The sequence below is a fragment of the Antechinus flavipes genome, chromosome 6 (genome assembly GCF_016432865.1).
Source record: "Antechinus flavipes isolate AdamAnt ecotype Samford, QLD, Australia chromosome 6, AdamAnt_v2, whole genome shotgun sequence".
NCBI lineage: Eukaryota > Metazoa > Chordata > Mammalia > Dasyuromorphia > Dasyuridae > Antechinus > Antechinus flavipes.
In genome coordinates, this window is record NC_067403.1 from 73,181,721 (window position 1) to 73,209,416 (window position 27,696).

The 27,696-nt window shown below is 34.9% G+C and overlaps 1 protein-coding gene across 3 annotated transcripts in view; it reads right to left on the bottom strand.

The window, feature by feature from the left end:
* TTC29 (tetratricopeptide repeat domain 29) overlaps positions 1 to 27,696 on the bottom strand; it is a 271,305-nt gene that overhangs the window by 167,149 nt on the left and 76,460 nt on the right. For all 3 annotated transcript variants that reach the window (XM_051964925.1, XM_051964926.1, XM_051964924.1), the window contains exon 6: positions 26,735 to 26,920. In XM_051964925.1, coding sequence (XP_051820885.1) covers positions 26,735 to 26,920 — 186 coding nt within the window. The remainder of the gene's footprint in view (positions 1 to 26,734; positions 26,921 to 27,696) is intronic.

Below are 27,696 nucleotides of genomic sequence, written 5' to 3' on the forward strand. Positions count from 1 at the left end.
ATGTCCGAGGATTGCTTTTGGAATTGTTCAGGTAATTTAAAATGTCACCATCTCTAAGAGGCACTGAGTGATCTGCTCCATGCATCAGCAGTGCTGAGAGTAGCTAATTATTGCCACTTACAGCAGGCTACTTGAACATTTGCCAGTTAGAAAAAAGAAAAAGAAAAAAGAATGCAGCAGGAACAGTTGTACGAAAATAATTTGACAGGTCTATGAGGCACATTTCGTCAATGGTCCTGGTATAAACAGCAAGTGCATTTAGCTCTAAATTGTGAACATTTGTGGAAGACTTTAGGGAAATATTCCACTTTAGTTTAAAACAACAACCTAAAGGAATAATAAAGCTTTATGTATATTATATTACATTTTAATCTAGAACTGCTGGACATCTTTGGTAGTAAGCTATTATAGAGTACAATGTAGACATAAAACCTGCTTGAACAGCAGCAAAGAGAGAAAGATGTTATTGCCTTTTTTTTGTAAAAATAAAATAATAATAACAACAATAAACAACAAAACAAAATCAGCAACTACAACAAACAAAAACCAATTTCTTCCCATGCCCTTTCAGAGGCTTGAACAATTCATACCCTTTTTAGGCTTTTACATTCAAGGATGAAAATGATCCCAGCACAGCTTGTCGTGAAATCATTGGGGGTTCGTCACTCATTTCACAGAGAGCCACCAGGGATTGTAACTTCTTGGGAGGGATTTACAGTGTCCTTCGAGAGGACTGAGAAACAAAGCTTTTGTTCTGTTCTCAGTGACCCAACTAATCCATGGGGCTGAAAGGTGGCTGGCAACTTTGGGAAAAGTTTGGAAAAAAATCGAAAACAACCTCTTCTTACAGGGTGGCTCACTTCATTCTTTTAGACCAAGATAGGTATCCTGACAAGGTTGCCATGAGAGATCCCCCTGGAGTAAGGGGCTCGAATTAAGGAGCAGAGGAAGACCTAATCAGAGACGAGACATGAAAACTCAGGGAGGGGTTATTCTTAGTCCCAGTAATCTAGTGTACTGTGCCGATAGTGGAGGTATATGTCAAAAAATGCAACAGTCTCTGCCCTCCAGGAGTTCTCAGTCTCCTGGGACAATACAATCACAGATAGATACATCAATATATAAAGTATATGTAAAGTGATTCAAAGTAATTTCAATAAAGGATAATTAACAACTGTGGGAGGAAGAGTGGGAAAAAGCCAAAAGGCTTTCTGGAGGAAGCACCACCTGAACTATCTTTTGAACTATGGGAAAGATTTTATGAAAAGGAGATAAAATGTAAGTGGGGAATAACCTAAATAAATAGGCATCTGGTGGATAGTGCGATATGGGGAATAGCCCATGTTGTTGTTGTTGTTATTGCCTCCAGTGATCCTTGTCTATGACTCTGGAGGAGAAACTGAGGCAGGTGACCTTGCCCAGCCCTCCCTCATTTAAATCCGACTCATTCACATGTCCTGGCGTTAACTCCCTCACGTCCCGGCTCTTTTTGAGAATGAAGGAAAAGCAATAACAATATCAACAACAACTACATGGCTAATAGAGTGTGTGGAAGGTCAATAGGAAATGTCTAGAAAGGTACCTGGAGCTAGATTATGCAGAAACTTTACATATTAAGCCAGAGGACTGTGTATTTTATCCTAGAGGTAATAGGGAGCCACTGAAGATTTTTGAGCATAATGATATCTGTATCAATAAGGCAGCTGGGTGTATGTTTGTAATACAGAAGGGAAATCCAAAACTTTTATCAGGATCTATAAAGAGTCTAAAGATTAATGGAAATGTGTTTTGCATGACTACACATGTATAATCAATATCAAATTGCTTGCCTTTTCAATGAGGGAAGTGGGGAGTGAAGGAAAAAATTTGGAACTTAATTTAAAAAAAACAAATGTTGAAAATTGCTTTTATATGTAATTAAGGAAAAATACAACACTAAATTAAAATCTAAAGAAATAATTAACTATTTTATTGTTATTTTTATAGGCATAGAAGTAGTGCAGTGGAAGGCGGGGAGGTGATCTCAATTTAGGAAAACTCATCTTCCTGAATTCAAATTCAGTTTTACATACTTTTTTTAGCTGTGTGACTTTGGGCAAGTCACTTTGTCCTGTTTGTCTCAGTTTCCTCATCTGTCAAATGAACTGGAGAAGGAAATGTCAAACTAGTATCTCTTCCAAGAAAACATGACATAAAGTCATGAAGAATTGGATATGACTGAAAACTACAACTTGTTATTTATAAGTATAAAGTTGAATTATGGTGCCTGGTGATATAAACTATTTTTTTCCCAATAAGGTTTCTTTTATATAAATCAGATTATTTTAAATCATTACATAACAGATTATTTCTGTCTGAGGATGAGCCTTAATAAACTGAAAGCCATTAGTCAGCTTTGACCTTAAACAGTTATTATCTGATATACTGAAATCCATGAGAGGGGTTGGTGGAGGCAGATCTGGGGCAATGGCAAACCATTGTCAAGTCAAATTAGTACGGCATTATCCTGATGCATATGCTATTTCCTGAATGGGAGCATTCCCTCTAGTTTCGCAGAAGTATAAAATGGAAACAAAAACACTCCTACCTCACAGGACGATTGTAAAGAGATAGACAGATAGATAGATAACTTTGCAAAACTCAGAATCCTATAGAAACATTACCTATGATTATACAGTCATTGCATCTATATCTGACCACCTGTGCAATTCCCAACTATATCTTCCCATCCTCCCATCAATTTGTCATGGGGAAGGTGGGGAGGGCTTGATATATTTCTTAATTCAGTGGATAGAGTGTTGGATTTAGACTTAGACCTTAATTCAGATTCACCCTTGGAAACTTACTAGTGTATGCAGGTGTGTGTATGCAAATAACTTAATCTTTGTCTTATTTTGCGTATCTGTAAAATGGAGATAACAGCACTTACTTCCCATAGTTGTCATGAAGACAAATATAGTTTGTAAAGCAATGAGCAAATCTTAAAAGCAGCATGTAAATATTATTTATTTATTATTATTATTATCATTATTTAACCTTGAATATATACCAATGGCTACCACTGCCAAATCAAATTAAATTTTTCTTAAAAAATAAAGAATGTATTTTTGCTATTTTAATTTTTGTCAAGTTGACTATTTCTCTATCAAAAAATAATTGTTAGGCTTTATTCATTCCCATCATCCATCTCACAATATGGCATACAGAAAGTTTTGAAGGCAGCAGAAGTTTAAGGAGTCAGAGTTAGACTAAACTTGGTCTTGACATCCTATCCACTTATAAACTATATCACTAAGAGGACGATAAAGAACATTTCAAAACCATATGTTGACATCATTCAAAGGTCCAAAAAAGCCAACCACATCATTAGTCAACATAGTTCACCCTTCTAACTATAAATAATTTATTGCTATTATTTAAATGTTCCCATCATGTTCAACTCTTTGTGGTGAACCATCTGGGATTTTCTTGGCAAAGATGCTGGCCATTTGCCATTTACTTCTTCACTTTATTTTACAGATGAGAAAACTGAGGAAAATAGAGTTAAGTGACTACTTCAGAGTCACCTGTCTAATAAGTGTCTGAGACCAGATCTAAAGAAAGATGAGTTTTCCTGACTTCAGACCTGGCATTCTATCCACTGTGCTACCTAGTTTCCCCGTAAATAACAAAACATTTCTAAGAAGTTACTCTCTCTCAAAATATCAGATCTTGTGAGGTTGTTAAGATTTGAGCTCAAATGCCACTCCAGATATGATTCTGGCAAGTTACTTAATATCTTAGTTTCTTCATCTGTAAAATGGGGATAATAGCACCTATCTCCCAAGGTTATTAAGAGGATAAAATGAGATAATTAATATAAAGCAGTTGCAAATCTGAAAGAACTAAATAAATGCTAGCTAGTATAATTTAATAACAATATTATTAAGTCTGTGACTCTCCAATAACATGAATATGTTGTTCCACTGTTCTTTTCTCTCATAGAATCTAATATCTGCTATTCTAGATTGAATTAAAAATGTTATCTATCTGGTGGATCAATGGGTAGAGTGCTAGGTTAAATCCAGCTTTAGATGCTAGCTGTGTGACCCTGGACAAGTCACATAAGTCTGTTTGCCTCAGTTTCCTCAGCTGTAAAATGAACTAGAAAAGGAAATGGCAAAATAGTCCAGTATTTTTTCCCCAGGAAACTCTCAAATGAAATCACAAAGACTCATATACAACTAAAATGACTGAACAATAGTTCAGTTGGAAGGCTTCAAAAATTCCCGAACTTTTTTTTATGGGATCGTATTACTGATGTCAAAATTTGCAAAACACCCTTGTGCCAACTGGCAAGAAAACACATTAAGTGAAAAATCTTTGTAGTTCTCTGAGTCATTAGTGTCACTGAGTAGATATTTGGGGGGAGACAGTATTTGGGAGAAGGAGTCCTTTCCCTGAGCTGTCAGGAAACTAGGCCTCCAGAAAAGTTTATTCAGGAAGGTAAAAACTATAGGCTGAGCTGCAACAATTCCAGACCTTGTAAAGCTTTGAAACAGAAAAACCCGCTGCCGAGCAGGCAGCTCTGAATGTGGTACTGTTGTCTCAGTACTACTCGTTAAGCAGTAAATAATTAATATACCCTGAAAAAGACAGGTAAAATACAAGCAGCAATGTCAGTAACATCGACATGAAAGGGAAGAGAAGAAAATGAATAAAAAAAAAAGGGCAATGAAATAATTCATTTGAAGCTTTAATAAAGTTTCATTTGCAGTCTTGTTTAAAGATATATCAGACTTTAGGGATGTAACCTAATTACATTTTTATTCTAAGTTCTATTCAAAGATCTTGGACTTTGATTCTTTAACACAGATCAAACATGGTATAATTTTCTCATGGCTATCAATACTTTAAAAGGAGCTCTTCATTAAATACTATACAGTCTCAGGAACATGTACATAGAGTTGGTGAAGAATAAACTGATATGCCGCCAAAAGGTAACAATTAATATCAGAACACGCTAATTCACTTAATTTTGGATTTTTTTGAGCTATCCAATGCATTTGTCTTCCTATATAAAAATGCCTCAATTTCTGAAATTTGTATAATTAAATTTACCTTCAGAAATGGAAACAATGCTACCCAACAGTAGTTGCAGCAGTTCTAAGAAGTTATTTCAAATGAAAAGCAAGTACTGCAGTAAAACCCCAAAATAGTAAACAAAAAGTTTTTCCCTATGTAGAGCACTGGGGTTATTAGTGTTTATATAAATATTTGTAAGGCGAGTTTTTAATTAAATGCCTCTAAGAAATTTTCATGTGAATGATATGTATATTTTTTCCAAATAGACCCTAGGAAAGGATTTTCCCTGAAAGGTAGTTTATTTATTTATATAAACTTTATTTATATAAACAAGTTGTAAGGTGAGTTTTTAATTAAATGCCTCTAAGAAATTTTCATGTGAATGATATGTATATTTTTCCAAATAGACCCTAGGAAGAGGATTTTCTCTGAAAGGTATCTTAGAATGGAAACCTAGAAAATTTCTGAAAGTTTGCAAAAAACAAAACATAACACTTTTGACACAAGTCAGTAGACAACTATCTAATTTCGAAGCTAATGAAACTTGGGTTCAAGGCCTTTCTCTGACATAGACTAGAACTGAGACCTTGAACAATCAATTAATCCCTCAGTAAATTCTCCAGGACCATCAGCTACTAATCTTCATTGATAAGAGGAAGTTTTCTCAACAGGCATTCCAGTGAATACACCCAATGAAATTATAGATCAAATCAAAATTCACCATTCAAAACCAGTTTTAGGTTTTGTTTTAAATCTATGATGAGATTGCAAGATGACTTTATTATATCAAGAGAAGTCATCCTTTAGCACTTAAAGACACTAAAAGAAAAACAAAACAAAACATGGAGAAATATTTGGATTATCCTTTCAATAACCCTTGGAAATCTCTGCTAGAGTTTTTAATCCAAAATATATACAATGCCCATCATTGAATCTCTTTTCCCCTGGGGTAAATACTTACCAAGATGTTCTTTATGAGTTCAATTGTCATTTTTTCTCTGTAGCTTTCTGGATTTAGAGTATTTTTCAATGTTATATATTTTAAAAGGAGATGGTGATTTAGATTGAAAATACAACTTATTTAAATAAAGGAAAACAATGGTAGGCTTGTTAAAAGACTATTAAAAGCCCTATGCATGTATGGCATGGTGAAATACTAGCCCACTACAGTCTGTATGTAAATAAAATTTAGTAGAGAAGGAGAACCACATTTGACAGAATGGAAATTTTCTGATATTGACTGCACAGACTCAGAAAGAAATAATTTTTTTTATAAATGTTAATAAATCATAAACAGAAATACATATCTGACAAAGATATGCAGGAAGATGTGCTCCCTGATCACACATCTTCTCTGTGGGTATGCCCTCCCCCACTGGCAGTGTAGTAGCCTGTGGGAGAGTGTACCTCATGTTGCATGGGGGGATCTTGTCACTTTATTTGCTATGCTGTTTGATTAAATGTCCTTTGCTTTGAACTAATATGTCCTTTTGTTGGCTTGTAAAAGTAAATACATCAGCGGGGGCTCCAGTTTGGGAGGGGTTGTTGCTAAGCCACAGTGTGCCTTGAACATGGGATAGTTTTTCGGGGGTCCCATATGAATGTGGTCCCAGGAACTACAATAGAAAGTTATTTTCCATTCCAGTCTCCTTTAAATCTCACATTGCAAATACTGTTGGTTCTTCTTTATAATTTCTTTTTAATTTATCCTTCCTTTCCATTTGCACAACTATCATCTGAGCTTGGGTCCTTTTCATGGCTCACTCCTAATTGCTTCCCTTGTTTCCAATCTTTCTGTCCTTTTTCTAATCTCTCCTCAGTCATAACTACTTCCCGAGTTGTTTACTTCTAAAAACTCTTTTAAGTGTTCATCACATCATGGAGTCAGAGCATCTGAGTTCAAATCCCAGCTCACCCATTTATTATTCATCTGACTCTGTATAAATCCCTTAACCTCTTGGGGATCCCAGTTTACTCATCTATAAAACCAAGGAATTGGATAGTAAGATCTATGAATTTCCTTCTAGCTCTCATTCTGGGATCAAGTCAAAACTCCCCAGATAAGCACTTTTTTCCTGATGTACTCTCCAATAAGATAATTATAACTCATATTCATACATCTTTAGGAGTTAAAAGGCCCTTTATGGATGACTAGAGCACATGAGGAAGCACAAGAAGCTCCATTTTACAGATGAAGAAACTGAGATACCCATTATGGAAGTGACCTGTCCACAGTCACCTATCTAGTGAGTGTCAGAGGCAGGATCAGAATTCAGGTATCTTAAGGAGACAAAACCTGAAAATTCCGTTTATATGCTTGAAAATACTTGGCAGATGCACAAAGGATCTCCAATAAATGCTTGTTCAATGACAATTATTCACAGTAATGGAGAAAGATAATAAAGTAAAAGAAAATAGAAATAAAAATTTAAGCAATATCATTTTTTTCTTAGATGCTCAACCATTTCTTATCTATAGTTTGGCTAGATTGAAAAAAAAGATGAATACAAAAAGAATTAAATAAAATCTTTTTTTGTTGAGGTGGTGAACAACGGTTGATTGCTTATTGTTCCAACACTGCTTCTTTACAGGAATAGGAACTAATGAGACCTAATTGAAGTTTTTTGAGACTCAGTATTTTCACCTGCAAAATTGGAATAAAGATCTCTCTCTGGTGCTTACATTTGCTGTTCAGTTTTTTCTTCATGTCTGATTCTTCCTGACCCCATTTGGGATTTCTCTGGCAAAGATACTAGAATGGCTTGCCATTTCCTTCTCCAATTCATTTTACAGATGAGGAAACGGAGGCAAACAGGATTAAGTGACTTTCCCAGGATCACACAGCAGGTATCTGAAGGTAGATTTAAACTCATGAAGATGAATCTTCCCAACTGCACCAAGAGTTGGAGATAACTGAATAACACTGACTAGGGCCGCAGAAAGGGAAAGCTATACGGAAGAAATTACCATCATTTCAAAGACTTCCTATCCCAATGTTTCTGATAGATCTAATTAGCATTTTGTCTTATCTAAGAATACATTGTCCAAATTATAATTCAGTTTAACTCAGTTCAATAAGCATTAATTATCTACTATCTATGAGGCACTGTGAAAGAAGGAAATGTGCATTTATTAAGTGCCTACTATGTATCAGGCACTAGTAAAAACTTTACAAATATTATCTCAGTTGAGTCACAAAAACCTTGGGAGGTAGATGCTGTTATCATCCTCATTTTACAGTTGGGGAAACTGAGGCAGACAGTGGCTGAGTGATTTACCCAGATTCATAGTTAATAAATGTCCGAGGACAGATACAAAGAAAAATTATGAAACAATCCCTGCCCTTGAGAAACTCAGATTTCAGGGATGAAGAATGTGGGGTAGTAGTGGGGGATAAATAAAAATTCTAAGTACTCTTGTAATTGGGAGCTAAATGGCGCCATCATGCACAGAGAGCCAGGTCTGAAGTCACAAAGATTCATCTTCCCAAGTTCAAATCCAGCCTAAGATATTTATTAGCTGGATGATCCTGGGGGATGTCACTTATCTGTCTGCCTCAGTTTCCTCATCTGTCAAATGAGCTGGAGAAGGAAATGGCCAACCATTTCAGTATCTCTGCTGAGAAAACCCCAAATGAGCTCATGAAGAATCAGACATAACGGGAAAGTGAACAATAATAAAAACACTTTTAATGTTATTCTACGTAACATTTGAAGCAGCTCTCTTCTTCCATTGCCCACTGAGCAACGTGGCACTTGTGTATGCACAGAAGGTGTTTTCCATGGCTTTATTTATTTTAGGCCTGGTCTAGGTTCCTTCAGGCCTTCGAACTGATACTCAAGTGATAATTTATAGGCCAGGTGAGTGTTGGAGAGAAGGGGTATGTATGTGCTTCCCTCACCCCTATTTATATAAATTATCCACGATGCTCATGGCAGTGGCAGGAGGGTTAGAAACGACATTCTGCGAGTCTCCAATCGTATGCAGATCATGTTCACCCTGGGAGCTGACAATAACCAGCTGATGTCCTAGTTAAATGATTTGTGAGTGTGCAGATAATTGGAAACTGTGATAAAGCTTTGAAGGGTTTTGAGCAGGTCAACACTTGCCCGGCTGAACAGGTTCTACTCACCACTGAAATGTCAATGGAGGGAAAGGGCATGGATGGCTTAGTGGAGGGTCAGTAAGGAGACTTTAGTTGCAGTAATAACCTTCCTGCAGTCAGTATACTATTGGGGCAACTGGGATCATCCTGTTTATTTAGACATCTCAAGTTATTCTCTTTTTAGGGGAAAGAGACCTATTCTTCCATTGATAAGTCACTTAAATGCTCTCTTGGTTAACTGTCAGATCATTTAGTAGTACAAATGATTTAGCAAGACAAGGTTACCAGAAAAAATGATCTGCATTTTTCCCATCTCTGTATAATTAATATGAAGGTAGAGAAGAGAGGAAATGACTCTATCCCTAAAAAGTATTACTGTGTCAGATCAGCAGTATGAGAACAACAGTACTCTAGCAATATACTCCAAAACATTGCCAAGGTTCTAGCAATTCCACAATGAAAAATGTTTAGTTTAGTTTTCAGGAATTAAAACTTTAAGGGAAAGAAAATATGAGATCAGCTAAATTGCTTTCTTAGCCCCCTCACTTTTTAATAAATCAAGGCCATTATAAAATTAGCAAAAGGAAAAAATGAAATAGTTAAAAACCTTTTAACTCTAGCCATGAAAGGTGTTTTTTAAGTTACTGCCAAAATAGTTTCTAAAAATACTTCTTAGATGATCTGCTTTGTATCAATTTATCAAAGATTCCTATTTAATTAATAGGATTTCCCCCTTTTTTTCTCCCTTCCTACTTTCCTTCCCTCCTTCTTTCCTTCCTCCATTTCTGTTTTATTGATAGAAAATCTAAGGCTCAGATAGATTATGTGATTTATCCATTGTCATATAACTAATTATAAGATGTGGGCTTTGAAAACAGACTTTCTTGACTTGAAGCCCAAAACAAACAAAAATTTATTAAGCATTTAATAAGCACAAAGCACTTTGCTAGAGATAATCATAATTTTAAAACATATATAATCCTTTTCTTAAAGTAATCAATACTCTAATGAGGGAAAGGGATATGTTAATAAAATATACACCTTATTAACATTAACAATTAAGAAGTACAATGATTCAAAGGGGAAAAATGCTTGTACTGTTGATTTTGTGGAAAAAAAAGTGCTTTATAACCTTAAAGCCCTAGGTAGACATGAATGATTATATAAATGTTATTGTTGAGAGTAAAGGAAGTTTCTAGTCAGAGCTATAAGAAAAAGGAGGAGATAGTACTTTCTACTAGAGGATCACGGAAGGCTTCTGAGATTCAAAAAAAAAAAAAGATCTCATGAAAAATATATGGAGAATCTAGTGTCCCAGAATGGTGAACAGAATGTACCAATGAGTGGGAGTGAAAAACAGCATGAAAAAAATCCCTGTATCTTGTAAATAGAATTCCTTTTTTTTTTTTTGGCCTGGAACACAGAGTGAATGCTAAATAGATGGGCTGGCATCAGACTATTTAGGACCTTAAATGCCAGGCCCAGGAATTTGTACTTTATCCTAAAAGCAATGCTATGAAAGGTTATTTGAAAAGACAATTGAGTATTTAAGTTTGTGAGATTCAATTCAAGGAAATTCAACAAAAGAATAAACCAAGATAGAACAGATGAAGGTGCTTTTGTGTCTTGCTTGAGGGTCTTGCTTGGGTAGCAATGAGAGCTTGGGAGAATGACTGGAGAAAGGAGAGACCTGTCAGAAGCTAACTACAATATTCCAATGAGTGGAGGGAAGAGGACCAACATAAAAGACATCGTGAAGGCAGAATTTATAACTAATTGGATGGGGGAGGGAAGAGGAACAAGTTAAAATAAATCTCCAATTTTGAGCCTAAGTGACTAGAAGATGACAAAATGGAAGGAAACTAAAAGGTGGGCTTGTTTTTGAGGAAAATCAAGTTCAGTTTTTTGATATATTGAATATGAGTTGTTGAAACGTGGATGATCAGAAGACATTGGAAACATTGGGCTATGGGTTTGGGCAGAGACTAAGGCTATAGATACAGATACGTTTGATAATTAAAGCCAGAGGAATGGTTGAAATAGTCAAGGGAGAGAACATAGAGAGAGATCAAAGGAAAATGCCAAGGGCAGAGACATCAGCAACATTCACTTTAGGAATGTGAAGAAGGAGGATGATGAGTCACAAAAGAAAGTGATGGAAAGCAGAAGGAAAAAGAACAGGATCTTATTAAGCTAAGATACAGGATTCACTAGTTAGGAAATGCATATATTTCTTATATATTGGATGGTTGTAACAGAACGAGTCAGATTCACTCCCTGGCACTGGGTCTGCTACTCCCATAATCTGGCATGATTGAATTTAATAGTACCTAAAACTTTAGACCAGGGCTTCTTAAATTTTTTCCAGTTACCTTCCCTTTCTGGTTGAGACATTTTTATGCAACTCCAGGTATATAGGTATATAAAATAAGGTTACAAATCAGATGCTGACTGATAGAAATCATAATAATAAATCATACCCTACATTTGGTTATGAGACCCCATAGGGGTTCATGAGCACACATTAAGAAGCTTTGGTTTAAGTTCCAATTGTTCAGTGATGAAGAGAGCCATCTAAATCCAGAAAGGGAACCGTGGGAACTGAGTGTGGTTCACAACATAGCATTTTCACTCTTTTTGTTATTGTTTGCTTACATTTTATTCTCTCTTTCTTTCTCTCTCTCTCACACACTTTTTTTTTTTTTTTACCGATTTGACTTTTCTAGTGCAGCATGATAATTGTGTAAATAGTGCAGCATGATAATTGTGTAAATATGTATGCATATATTGGATTTAACATATATTTCTACCATGTTTAACATGTATTGGACTACTTTCCATCTAAGGGAGAGCATGGGGGAAAGGGATGAAATTGGAACACAGGGTTTTGCAAGGGCTAATGTCGAAGAATTATCTATGCATTTGTTTTAAAAAATAAAAAGCTTAAATAAAAATAATGAAAATAAAAGAAGCTTTGGTTTAGAGATTCTATAGTGTCAAACTAGTCAGTTAACAGAATTATTTTTTTCTTTTCACCAAGAAAATCTCTATCTAGACTTGAGATTTGCTGCTTCTCTTGTTGTTCAGTCCAATTCTTCATGACCCCATTTGGGGTTTTCTTGGCAACGATCCTGGAGTGGTTTGCCATTTCCTTCTGGCTTATTTTACAGATGAGGAAATTGAGGTAAAAAGGAAAATTGAGGCAGACAGGGTTAAGTGATATGCTCAGGGTCACATAACAAGCAAATGTCTGAGGCCAGATTTGAAATCTAAAGATAAGTCTTCCTGATTCTAAGTCCAGAGCTCTATCCACCATACCACTTAGCTTCACAGACTCTAGTTAAATAGAGCCAAAAATACAATTATATTTGATGCTTAGGAGTACTGCTTTGGCAAGTATATGGAGGAAAAATTAAAGAGTGAGAAAAACCTATTAGGAGTCAATGAACAATATTGCAGAGTGAGTGGAGGAAAGAGGACAAATAAAATTACTCTCCCCCTGATCTAAGAACTTAAATCACTTCTTGATAGTTGGAACCTCCCTCCATATTTCTATCCCTTCATTTCCTTCCTCCCTCCCTCCTTCCCTTCTTCCCTTCCTTCCTCTCTCCCTCCCTCTCTCCTTGCCTCTCTGCTTTCCTTCCTTCTTCTCTCCATCCCTTCCTCCTTCCCTACCTCCCTCCTTTCTTCTTTCCTTTTTTCTCTTCCTTCTTCCTTTTCTTACTTTCCTCCTTCCTTCCTTTCTTTTCTTTCTTCTCTCCCTTCTTCCTCTCTCCTTCTTTCCCTCCTTCCCATTCCTCCTTCCTACCCTTTCTCTTTCCCTCTCTCCCTCACTTTCTCCTTTTCTCCCTCTGTCTCCCCTCCACCTTTCTTACCTTGTGGTAATTCTTATGATCTCTATAAGAATGTTATATTTAAGTTTCTATTCTCTTAATCATTCCATTACTTTTTGATAGATTTTATAATTATTGGCATTTGAATTTTTACAAGGTTTAGTTGAAGCAGTATCCTAAACTACCTTCACATACAACTCTTAGTCTACTTTTTCCATAAGAATATCATGAGATTTGATTGGATTTGGGAACTAAAGCTTAGACATAACTTTAAGGTCACATTAAGGACAGGAAATGGCTAAAGCTAAATCACTACCATGAAAAAGACTAATAGCTCAGTTGACTCAATACTTCAATCTAGACATATATCCCTTCCTTGCTCTGATTATCCTTTCCCTGCAATGGTTAGGGAAACTTTTTAATAATAGTTAGATAGATTATAATATCTCATTTTGATCTAGTTTTAGACCTAAAGTACTGGTGTACAAGCCTAAGTCAGGCCCAGCATATATTACATATGGATAAGTTCAATTCTGTTTTCCTAACTCTCCCTAATTTCAAATGTATAAATAGAAATGATTTTAATGTATATTAAGTATAATTAATTCCATTAGTATTGTAATTAGGTATTGTATTGTATGACTTGCAACTTCCTCCACTCCCTTTCTATTTTTCAAGAGCTAAATATTGTTGAGTCAGAGAGAAAATGACAAATTTTCCCATATGCTTCCGTTACTACTCCTTCTCCTTTTTTGCATTCACAAATTTCTATTACTGGTGATGTACTCAAGTAGGATAAGCTAAATTGCAAATCTCAGGATGAACTGAATTTTTTTGGCCTAAGATCAATTGAAAATCTTCCTGAAAATTACCAATTTAATCAAAATTTTCATAAAATCTCCATGAAGAAGTAATTGTAAAATTATAAAAAATGTAGTAGATAAAATAGGATTTTTTAAATCTACTTAGGTCATACCTTAGATTAGTAGTAGTAGTAGTAGTAGTAGTAGTAGTAGTAGTAGTAGTAGTAGTAATAATAAATAATTTTTCTGATGTCAGCTTCTTTTCTTGTGATTTCCCCACAAATGAAATGCATTTGGAGAATGTGTTTAAACTGGTTAAGTTAAACATGACTTTACTATATACATAAATATCCACTCTAAATTTTAAATATAATTATACAGATGAGCACTGAGTCGTAGCATCATCAACCAATCAGCTCCTTGTATAATTTCATTAACTTAACATCAGCAGTTACTTAAGTGTTCTGTCATCTTGCATTCATGTTCTTTTTAGCATTGTATTATAGAAAGTGACACTTCCATAAACGAGGATAAACTGTGCTTTAATATTCTTTCATTTTATTTAGGTAACATTTCCTTCATTTTATTTAGGTAAAAAAAAGATAGATATTAAGTTGATGAAATTGCATAAGAAGACTGGTTAGATGGTTGTGTAGAAAGATAAGAGAGAGATAAGATAGATAGATGGATACATAGATAGATCAATGGATAGATAGGCAAACTGCCAGTAAGATGTAGTGATTAACAATTCTCAAAAGCCATGAATAAAAAATGGGAACTACCATTATTCTAGATTCCCAAAGACAAATGGGAACTATCATCATTCTAGATTCCCAAAGAAATATAGGATATATGGGATTTGGTGACTGATTCATTGGGGGGAGGGGCAGAGGGAAAAAGAGAGGAAAGAGTGACCTGTGTGACTGGAGAATTATTTCATCATTAACAGACATAGTGAAGTAAAGAAGATGATCAATTTTTGAGGTAGAGAGGTTGACAACCATGAGTACTATTTCAAACAGAGTAAAAGGTTCCAAAGTGGATAGCAATATCAGACAATGGGAATTATAATTCTGTAGCTTGGATGGGAGGATAGGACTGGAGAAAATTAAGACAATGGGAAAGGGAGAAAGTAATAGAAAGAAAAGTGACAGAGCTTTAGGAAACAATCAATTAGCATGTCTCAAAAATCAAGTTTCATCAGTTCAAATACTTCTATGAGGTTTTCCTAATCCCAACTCCTGCTGAAAGTGATTTCTTCCTTTTGTAAATTCTCAAACTCTGTTTTCTATTTTTCTTTGATATTTATCATGTTCTACTTTTTATTTAATTCTCTGAGTATTTTTTAAAGTAAGTGATATTGGATTGTAAACTCCTTCAAGGAATGTGGGTTCTCTCTATTTTTGTATCTCTTTGGATGTCTAACACAGTGACTTCTTATTGTAAAATTTCAATAAATGTTTGTGGCATGAACTGGCCATTTTGCTAGCTCTGCCCTCTCCTAAGTTTCAAAAGATTCTTTTAAAAAATTAAATGATTTGTTAAAAATGTAATCTGTTTTTACATATAATCAATTTACTTAGTATCTATTTAAATGCAAATTAATTAATTTCAATGCATAAAGTATCCTCAACATCTCTTAATTTCTAAATTCAATGGCCTTTTCTAAGCCCTCATTCTCCTTAGCCTCCTTTTAGCTAAGGACATTGTTGATCATTATTAATCCTTTTTCCTTTCAGAGACTCTCTTTGACTTTTGTGATACTTCTCTCTCCCTCTTCTATCTGAATGCTCCTCAGTGCATTTCACTGGAATATCATTTTATCCTGCCCTTTAAACATGGTTATATGTCAACGCTTTCTTCTAGACCTTTATGCTCTTTTCCTGAAGGATGATATTAATATCAACATGCTAAACTGTAATCCCATGGAGATCACTCCCAAATATATATAACCATCCATGATCTCTCTCTCTCTTGAGCTCCAGACCCAAACCACCTCCTTCCTGTTGGATATCTTTACTTCTTAGTTTCAGGGGACTCTTAGGATCAGCAGATCTAGGACAGAACTCACTATCTCTAAATCAGCCCATATTCCCAACCATACCCCCATTTCTATCAAGGGCATCATCTTTCTGAGGTTCCTAATTTTGGGATCTTCCACTTCTTCTTCATCTCTAAATCCAATCAGTTAACAAGTCTCATCATGGTAACCACCACCATATTACTCTCATTTCCCCTTTTTCCTCACTAATCCAACCAGCACCCTATTTCAGTTTTTTATCACCTGGACTCATAACAATACCCTCAGCTGGACTATAACAATACCCTCCTAAATAATCATTTGTCTCAGGACTAACCCTCCCCATTCCATAATTCATGTGGGTGCTGAAATAATCTTTCCAAAACACAGATCTAACTATGTCACTTTTTTGCCCAGAAACCTTCAATAGTCCTCAGTTATCTCTAGGCTAAAAAGGTACAAATTCCTTTGTTTGACATTTAAAACCCCTAACAACCCAGCTCCAGCCTGTATCTCCATATTTACCTCACATCATTATCTCACCAGTTCATCTGGTGTTTCCTATACCAGATGGTCTATCTCTTGTCTTAGGACCCTTACAAAGTTGTACCCCAGACTAGAATGTTTTTCTTTCCTCACATTGACCTCTTGAAATGTTCACTTCATTCAAGGCTGAACCTCAAGATCATTTCTTGCAGACCACCTTTCCTGATTTCTCCAATTGTTAGCACTATCTCCCCAATATTTTGCTTTCATGTTTCTCTCTGTGTGTATGTCTATCTCTGTCTCTGTGTCTCTGTCTCTCTCTGCTTCTGTCTCTTTATCTTCCTCCTTCTTTCTCTCTGTCTCTCTGTCTGTCTGTCTGTCTCTCTCTCTATATATATTATATTATATTTATATATTCCTTACCTATTTAGAAGATGGAACTCGCCAATAGTATTAAGTAAGCTCCTTGAGTGCAGGGACCATTTTCTTTTGCAATTATGCCCTCAATACCTTATAAAGGTGTTTATAGAGCATAAGACCTTATGCATAATAGGTCAATAATAAATCTTCTTTAATTGAATTAAATACCCCCATGCTAAACACTTATACACACAAATAAAAATAATACCAACTAGTGTATATATGTGTGTATATAGAAATGCATATCTAAGATACACATAAACACATAAAGCACCTATTATGTATCAATGAATTATTGTCTATTAAGTACTTTATAAATGAAACCTCATTTTATCCTTATAACAGTCCTGGAAAATAGGTGCTATTATTCATTCCCACTTCACAGATAAAGAAACTGAGGTAGAGGGAGGGTAAGAAATCTGTCCTGGATCACGCAGCTAGTAAATGTCTGAGACTAGATTTGAACTCAGGCTTTCCTGACTCCAGATCAGGGGGTCTATTCAGTGAGCCACTAGCTCACTCACATTGTAGATTCACTCATTAATATGGTTCATTAGTCTTTCTCAAAGATGAAAGACAGTCTACTCTGAGTTCATTATACTTGTGTATAACATGTCACCTCTTAATGGTCCAATACAGTATGGTAGGCAGAACACTTCTATTAAAGTGTCAGAAAGAAATGGGTTTGAGTCATATCTCAGAAACTTACCACGTGACCCTGGACATAACATTTAACCTTTCTGGGACCAAGTTTCTTCATCTATAAAATAGGGGATTGGGCTTTAGAGTTTTTTAGGTCCCTTACAGTTCTAAATTGATGATGCTAGACCTTTAAAGGCTGGGATGCTACAGAATATAAATTCTAATTTGGGGAAAAGTGGCTAATGGGAAGCCTCCCAGCTTTCAAATAGACGCCACTATCATTTAAGAGGAAAGTAACAGATATACTGTGAGGTTTTGTTTTTTAAAGATTAAGAGTTAAAACAGCAGATAAAACCTCCTCAGAATGCTAGCACTGGCTGGTTGCTTGTTTTTCTTGATAGTTATTACATTTATGATGACCATTTTTTACTTTAAAACAAGAAAAGAAAACCACTTACATTCATTCAACAGTGAATTTCTCAATAGTTATTTCCATTTCTACAATGTACAGAAACACAATGTTGACATGTTCCTGTCTATACATCTATATTCATTAAATACTCATCATCCTTCTTCCTCTATTAGATTTCAAGTTCCTTGAGGGTAGGGATCATTTCTCATCTTTAATATGTACTTAAAGCAACTGTGCTTCATGTACTAGGTATGCTTAATAAATACTTGTCTTGATTTGTTTAGGATTAAAACAGTTTATCTTCCAGGACTTCAGAAGTAGTATGTGCAGTTTCTTGTAAAGAAATGAACTCATGGGTATCCCTTCACATACATATGCATTTGCTTTTTTATAATTTACTTTTCTTCATCCAGTTATTGCTTCCTACATTTTTGCTCCTTTAAAACTGTATACTTTAAATCTAAATATATACATATTTATACAAAAATATACTTGAAGAAATATATATATATATTCACACATATATGTATATTTATTTTTCTTCATCTAGTTCTTGCTATCTATACTTTTGCTCCTTTAAAATGTATATTATTTTTAATATCACATTTTATTTTTTCCAATTAAATTTCAACATTTCACTCACTCATTCATTCATTTATTTGTATTTGTGAGGCAGTTGGAGTTAAGTAACTTATTTAGGGTCACATTGCTTGTAAGTGTTAAATTTTTGAAGCCAGATTTGAACTCAAATTCTTCTGACAGCAGAACTGATACTCTATCCATTGTGCCACCTAACTGCCCATTTGAGCTCCAACTTTTCTCTGTCTTTTCCCCTGTTTTCTTCCTTAAGATAGTAAGCAATTTGATATAGATTATAGATGTGCAACCATGTAAAAGAATTATATATTAGTCATGTTGGAATAGAAGACATAGACCAAAAGGAAAAAAACCAGGAAAAAATAAAGTGAAAATTAATATGCTTTTATCTGCATTCAAATTCTGTTTTCTTTTAGAATGTGGATAACATTTTCCATCATGAGTCTTTTGAAATGGTGTTAGATCATTAAGTGACATATATAGGTATATTATATTATATCTATATTATATTATATATAATTATGTTATAATGTATATATACATGTATAATCAAGTATACACAAATTCACATATGCACATACACATATATATGCATTATATGTATGTATGTATGCATGTGAGTGTATCTATGTGTGTTTGTGTGTGTGTGGAGAAAGAGACAGCCATCAAAACTATAGGTATCCACAACTAGATAAGAAAAAGTAAACATAATTATCTATCTTAACTCTTAAGTAGCATTTGAACTTCAGGATTAAAAAGTTTCAGGGAATGAGCTACCTTGTGGCTAATGAAAGAAAAACTCTTTCTCTTTTTCAGGAACCTGTACTGGCTAAATAAGATGGCAGAAGAACTAGAAGAGAAGCTTATAGATTGGGAAAGTGAAGTCAAGTCAAGGAAGTCAGAGCAATTTAGAACTGCCATGAGACTGTAAGCTCACCCTACCCAGAACTTGTTTTTCAAAAATCTTCCATTTAAATCCATGTTTTATAGATATTTTCATTTTTTTCTATTAAAACCAGGTTTTTGGTTATGATTTTTAAGACTATCTAGACAACACCATCTCTTGATTTTGTAAACAAGTGAAGATTTGTTTCATCCATAATTCTCACCATAAAAATTCTGAATTGGGTAAATAACTTTTCTACATACTTCCTTACATGAATTATTACCAGTCATCTGAAGTATTTGATCTCTCAGAGTTAGTGGAAAGTCATGATGAAAATTGTCTCACAAAGCTATTTTTGTTTCTTTTTACACTAAAAAATAAAGATAGACTAAATTATAGTTTGATGAATCATTGATTCTAATTCTCTTAAAATAACATTATGTCATTATGTTAGGAATAAATTTACAGTCAGTCCATAACTTATTAGACAAATCTTAAGAGTCTCCTGAGTTATAGGGAAGTTAAAAATAACATGTCTATGGTCACTATGCTAGTAAATAGATGAGGTGAGATTTGAACCCAGGTATTGCTGATTGGGGTCCAGAACTCTATGCAGTGTGCCAGATTGTCTAGACTAGCACTTTGTCAGAAAAGGAAAAAAACAAAAAAACACCTTATTATGTTAATTTATCCAAAAGAGGTATTTTTAAAATTTTGATTTCAGACACCTAACACCTGGCATATTCTAAGTGCCAATAATAAAATGAATTTCTTGAATTTTGCTCATAACATCTTTTTTCAAAAATAGTCTTTTCCTCTAATTACATGTCAAGATAATTTTCAGCATTCATTTTTCTTTTCTTTTCTTTTTGTGTATATGAGGCAATTGGAGTTACACAGCTAGAAAGTATTAAGAGTCTGAGGCTACATTTCAATTCAGGTACTCTTGTCTCCACAGCTGGTACTCTATCCTCTGTGCCATCTAGCTGACAATTTTTAGCATTCATTTTTACAAGATTTAGAGTTCTAAAATTTTCTCTTTCCTTTTTACCTTCTTAGGCTTCTGTGGGATCTTGATATCAGAGATCACAGTTTTTAATTCTGGTCTCTTTATGAACATTTAAAATCCTTCTATTTCATTGAATGATCATCCCCTCCCTCTTATGTATTATGCTTAATATCTCTGAGTAGGTAAATCTTAGTTGTAGTTCTAGCTCCTTTGCCTTCCAGAATATCATGCTTGAATGTAATGCTTTAATACTGGCCTTAACAATTACTGTGATTTCCAAACTGTTACTCTCCAATGTTTGAATTGTTGTATTTTGGCAGTATTGCCAGAATGCTTGCAGTAATTTTTCCTTGACTTGATAATTCTATAAATTGGTTATAAAGTTCTTTGGAGTTTTTATTTTGGAGATGATCTTTCCTGAGGTGATTGGTAAATTATTTCAATGCCTATTTTGCTCTCTGGTTCCAGGATATCAGGGCAGTTTTCTGACAATTTTTTGGAAGATGTTGTCCAGGTTCTCCTTGTGATTATGGATTTCAGATAGTTCAATAGTTTTGACATTGTCTCTCCTGGATCTATTTTCCAGGGCAGTTATTTTTTCTATGATGTATTTTACATTTTCTGTTTTTTCATTCTTTTGAATTTGAGAATCAATGTCTCATAGAGTCGTTAATGTCCACTTGTAATTCTGACTTGTAAGAAGTGGTTTTCCTCTGTTAGCTGTTGTACGTTCCTTTCCATTTGGCCAATTATACTTGTTAAGGATTTTTCTTTTTTTTTTTACAAGCTGTTGACTCTTTGTTTTATAATACTCTCTCACCACTTTCATTTTCCCCCCAATGTTTCTTCTACTTATCTTCTATAATCTTAAACTTCTTTTTGAGCTCTTTCGTGAATTCTTTCTTGGCATGAAACTACTTCCCATTTTTCTTTGCAGTTTTGCCCATAGCTATTTTGATATCATTGCCCTCTTGTGAATTTGTGTCTTGATCTTCCCTGTCACAATAATAATTTTTTATGATCAGATGCTTTTTTTTTTCTGGGTGGTTTTTTCCTTGCATATCCTTTTTGGCTCTTTTCCTTTCTTTTCAGTTTGAGTTCTGCTCCCAAGGTGGAAGAGGCACTGTCTCGGTCTTCTTGTATTAGGGGCTGCAGACCCTGGCTGTTTACCTTGTGCTGCACTGATGGTGCCATGAGACCCATGGAGTACCCTCATGTCTGGGGCAACATTGAGGAGGCAGGATGGACTGGAGCTGCTGGAATCCACAGGGGTCTGGCAGCTGCTGGTATTGAACTGGGGTCCTAGTTCTAGTGTCTTAGGTGGGAAGTATTTTTGCATTTTCCCAGGGTTACACAGAAGCATAGAGGTCTGGCTGCTAGAAGTTGCCTCTTTGCTTAGGGCTGAAACACACTGAAACTGGTCATTGTTCTTGGAGCTGGAGTCTGCCCCTTCTCCCGGCTATGCTGAGGCACTTGGAGGGTCCTGGACTTGGTATTTGCCAGCTCCAACACACAGGGCTCAGGATCTCCTGCTGGTTTGCTGGGATGTTTCCTGTTCTGCTCTGCACTGAGACAAACAGACCTTTCTGCCCAATCTTCTAAGTTTCTTGGGCTAAAAGATTATTTTACCTCATTTTTTTTTTTGCTGGTTCTGCTGTTCCAGGATTTGTTTCAGAGTGATCTTTTACGGTTGGTTGGAGGTAAATATGGAAGAATTACAGTGATTTACTGCTTACTCCACCATCTTGGCTTCTAGAAGTCCCGGGTCTCATAACACCTTATAAATAAATCATGATCTATTTCTTCTTAGTGCTAATATTTTTAACATTTTCAGGACTGGAATTAAGAATATCTGAGTTTAAACCTAGTCTCAGACATTTACTAGCTATGTGTCAATGGGCAAGTCACTTCTGATTACCTCAGTTTCCTCAACTATAAAATGGAAATAGTAATAGCACTCACCTCTGATGATGGCTGTGATGATCAAATAAAATATTTGCAAGGTGTTTAGAACTGTTCTTGACATGTAGTAGGCATTTAATAAAAACCTTCCTTCTTTTTTCTTCCTTCCTCCCTCCTTTCCTTTCTCTTTTCTTTTTCATTCATTTATTTAGTTCTTCCTTCCTTCTTTCTTTCCTTCCTTCCTTCCTTTTTTCCTTCTTTCCTTTATTTCTTCCTTCTTTCCTTCCTTCCTCTGTTCTTTTTTTCTTTCCCTTTATTCCTTTTTGTCTTCTTTCCTCCCACTTAACTAGTCTCTTAAATGATTTTTAAAGGCAGGGGATTGGGGTCTGGATATGATTTCCTTCCACATAGCCAGATATCTGTATCTAAACTACATCTGAGTTGCTGAACCTCTGAACTACTTCCTGTTTACTCCAAATGAACTTTATACTTATCCATCTGTGTTCATACTGTTTCCCCCAATAGAATGCAAGGTCCTTGAGAAAAGGGACTGTTTTGTTTATTTCTTTGTACAGGAGTGCTTAGTGTAGGTTTGCTGTCAAAAAGATGCTAAAAATTCTTGATGAATATATGAATGAATGAAAAGCAATCTGGGAGCATGAAACAGCTAGCTGTCTTTTCCAAGGTCTAGTTGAAAGCTCTGTCTCTATGAGTATAGCATTCTACTTGGGGAGAAACCAATTATTTTTACAATTCTCCTAATATGGATATCAGTTTCTTTTCAGAGTAACTGGATTGCCTTGTAAGGAAAGGCATTTTCCAAGCCAAACTGGGAACTCATGGTGAGGGATAAAAGCTTAGGAAGCAGGCAAAGAAGAAAACAAGTTGAGGGGGATTTTTAGTCCAGTAACTTAATTAACCTGATAAATTTTCATTCTGTTTTCTTTCATTCTGCTGCCAGACTTATTTTCCTTAAGCATACATCTAAATCATGTCACTCCTCTGCTCAAGAACCTTGCATGGCTCCCAAGACTGTGTCTAAATTAAATCCACATGCCACAGTTTGGCATTTAAAATTTTCCTTAATCTAATAGTCATGCTACCTTTTTAACCTGGGAAAAGCATCCTTAGCATCAATCATGTTTGCCTCTGGGTCTTTTTACCCATTAAAAGTCAATCTCTAGACTCATATCCTTATATATCATTCCCTGCCTTTTGTATATATAACTAAAAGAATAATAATCAGCTTTATCAAAGGCCATCTAATTCAACGGCTTCATTTTGGATATGAGGAAATAACTTCAGTGAGCTGAAGTGACTTATACAACTTTCATACTTCAAAGAAGTTTTCTTCTTAGAAAAGACCTATAATGCTCATGAGAGCTGATGGTTAAATTTTCAGTGTGGGCAGTTGGACCCTGGAAGCTGGAAAATACTATAAATCAGATTATGAATTATTAATTTGTTGATTTTTTAGACTTAAAGTTATAGAGAAAATGTAAATAATGCAGATTAAGTGTAAAAATGTTATTAAAAACACTCTGATCTGTCCAAATTACATTTAAGTAAAATATCCATACAGAACACTATCAAAGTAACTTAGCTATGATGTTCTAATATGTCTAATTCTATTACATATGTCTATATGTCTATTCAAATTATATTTAAAAAAAAAACAATGAAAAATGCTAAGAACACGTAAGCTACCAATTTCTCCCTTACTTGTCCTCCCATTATAACAAGTGGGCATTTGTGATTAACCAAATCACAGTGTGTCCATTAAGGAGAGATTCATCTAATAATTACAGCATAATGCAATTTAGAGCAGAGAAAAAAGTTAAAGTTCACTTAGTTAAATCTTTTAATTTTAGGAAAAAAAAAACCTGAGGTTGAGGAGTTCAATTACTCACCTAAGATCACACAAAGAAATGTGTGTGTTAGGATTCCAACCTGTGCCTTAGGAGTCCAAATTCAGTAATTTTTTCACTATCTTACTGAAGGAGAGAATTGTAAAGTCTGGGCTAGCTCCCTGGAGGCCTCAGGAACAGCCAGAGTCAGAGGGGAGAAGTGAAGGAGACAGACAAACTGCCACAGGCTCACCATCAACCTTTCTCCTCCTCTTCCTGCTGAAAAGGGAGATTTTCTCACCTCTCTCACCCCATCCCCTAATCCTCACCTACAATTCTCTTAACTCCAAGCATCTAGCCAGCATTAACTGTGAGAAGAGCAATTCCAAACATATATTAATAGAGTCGTTGGCCAATAGGGAATTAGCCTTAAGTGCTTGATTGTTTGATTCAAACATATCTTTTAAGAGTTTCAGCCCATATAGCCCTGGGTTATAAAACTTCATACATTTTTAGAGAATTAAAAAAAATCCCATAATTTGTATTAAATTGTATAACTGATATAAACACAGATTTTAGGAAGTGATTTATCCAAAATTTGGCAACCTTACAGATTCCTGGAAAAAAATTTCTTTATTTACTAATTATTTTTATTTTTATTTTTTATTTTTTTCGCTGAGGCAATTAGCATTAAGTGATTTGCCCAGGGACACACAGCTAGGAAGTTTTAAGTGTCTGAGGTCAGATTTGAACTTAGGTCTTCCTGACTTCAGGGCCAGTGATCTAACTAGCTGCCCCTAAAATATTTACTTTTAAATAGTAGGGTAAAATCCTTCTTACTGTTCTTATGAGTCATCCTTCTAGATTAGTGTAACTCATAAGATAGTACACTTTTAGATTAGTATAACAGTCGGTTTTACTCTCCATCCCAACCCTTCTGCCATTTGCAATTCTAATCTGAAGAATTGCCTTCCTCCCACTCCAATACAAGTGTCCCATGAGCATCTTGGATGTAGAGTGTTCTAGATAATCTTTGGATTCTTCTTCCCTCATAATTAGCATAATGCTCTATACATAATTGGTGACTGGTAAACAGAAGTGGAATCTAAATTTAATCTGTCTTATGTTTAAAGTTCCTCTATATCATCTTTTCTATCCTGATTAATAAATTTTTGTTTATTGAAGGTTTTAGATAATAATTTTCAAGTGTAGGATATTGCTGAAACATATCGTCAATTGTTATTGTACTTTGAGTATTCATCTTTAAAATCTCAAAAAAATTAAAAGGGTGAGCTTTGACATATAAATAATACTACATAATAATTATAATAATAATACAATAATAAATGACTGAACAAAATACAATAGGATGAATGTCATGGAATATTATTTTGCCATAATAAACAATGAAGAGGATGGTTTCAGAGAAAATGAGAAAACCTTTGTGAACTGATACAGAGAAGCATGAGCAGAACCAGGAGAAGAATTTACATAATAATAATATTAATAATAACATTTTAACAACAAACAACTGAACTCCAGTTAACACAGTTACCAAACACAGTGCCAAAGGTTGAGAATGAAGAATGCCATTCCTCATCTCTCGAGGAATAGGAGACAGACTAAATATTCAGAAAGAGATACATATTTTTGGAAGATGATCAAAGTGGGATTTTGTTTTGCTTGTCTATGTACACTTATTATAGGGATTTGGTTTTGTTTTTCAGTTAGGTGGGGGAGAGTTAGAAGGGGAAAGAAGATGAATGTTAAAAAAAAAAAAACTACTGATAAGTTCAATCTAATGAATTAAGAGCGTTAAGAAAAATTACATTGCTTAGCTGAAACCAACATTTTTGTACTGGAGAAATCAGATTTAAAAAGATCAATGAAAGTAGCTGTGAAGAATAAAAGAACTGGTTCAAATGATAGCATATAAGGGAAAGTTGGGTATAGTGGATAAAGTACCAACTCTAGTCAGGAGGAACTGAGTTCAAATCTGGCTTCAAACACTATTAGCTGCATGACCATAAGGAAGTCACTTAACTTCAATTGCATAAAGAAGGCAACATAAAGCACAAGGAGAGTATGTATGGAAAAAGACATAGTCATATCCAAGCTATCTTTATAATTATGACTGGACATGGAAAGGGAAGTTTTAAGGATTAGTGGTAACCAACAGTTAAATTCAGTTATATGATATTTCTAGAAGATTTGTAATAATATTTTATTTTTATAAAGTCATATTCATATCACTTTGGAGAAGAGTTCAAATTAGAATTCTGCTATTTGAGGGCAAATTGAGTTGTGGGGGAAACTACAGGAGACTGTTTATTTTAATTGGATATAGTCCAATTATAGTTGGACAAACCCAAGGAAGATGGGAAAGTGATACAGCTGGTACAAACTTTCAATGGAAAAATGAATCCTGGGAAATGGTCCAGGCCCTTCAGAAGCCATGAGGTAGAAAGAAAGCATCTTTTCTTAATGATAATCCCCTATTGTCCCACTCGTGCCATTTCTCTGCTTTATCATGTAATTTTCAATTAAATAGTCTACAGCCTTTTCTCCATTCACAGTGAGATTATTACCTTTGCCTCCTCTGCTAGCTCCCTCCTTGCTACTACAAGGTTCCCTGAAGCATAGGGGACAGGGTGATCATCTTGATTCCAGGGATCCCTTTGGAAACAGATTCTCCAAATCTTACTTACCATTTTCCTCATGGAGAAGACCCATGTTTGCGTAGGCTTCTGCTAGCTTTCTTCCACCATCAATTTTGATCAGCTGACCAATCTTAAAACATCGTCCATAAAAGTAATCCCTCAACCATTTGTCATCTGGGTTGTCAAAGTAACGGGCCAAAGCAAATATATTATTGTACATTTCTTCATAGCGACCTTAAAACGGACAAACAGATAAAACCGACCCCATTATTAACATATAACAACAGAATAATTTGTAAAAATATGTTTAACAGATAATTTTATACCTCTCCAAATGACAAACCTAAGTAGTGGCTTTTGGTTCCTATTTCTAAAATGGATTAAGGAATTTTTCAATCAGGAATGAATAAAGGTGAGGGTCGTGACATATTAGGTAGAAGGCTGCTTAAAATAAAGAAGTCCCAGGTTCAAGTTCTGCTTCTCATATGTACTAGCACTGTGACTCTGCCTGGAGTAGCTGTAGGCTGCCTTGGTGTACAGAGCACTAGGCTTGGAACCAGGAAGACTCAGCTTCCTGAGTTCAAATCCAGCCTCAGAAACTTATTAGCTGTGTGACCTCAGTTTTCTCATCTGTAAAATAAGGTGGAGAAGGAAACAATAAACCATTTCAGTATCTTTATCAAGAAAACCCCTAAATGGGGCTACAAAGACATCTGAAATAACAACAAAACAAGTGATCAAAACAATTAGCCTTCTAAAAGTAAGTTATATATGGGTCGCTGATTTGTATGTATAATGGGAGTTAATTATACATATGAAATTATAAGCCCCCAAATGTATATAGACATCTCTATAGCACTTATACTGTGTCTCAGCTATCTTTAAGCTAATACTCAAAACTGCAAAAACTTATATAACATTGAAAATGCTTTATATTTTTATTTATTTATATATGTATATATGTATTAAAATTTTTATCCACATATATTATTTTATATGTTTTATTTAGA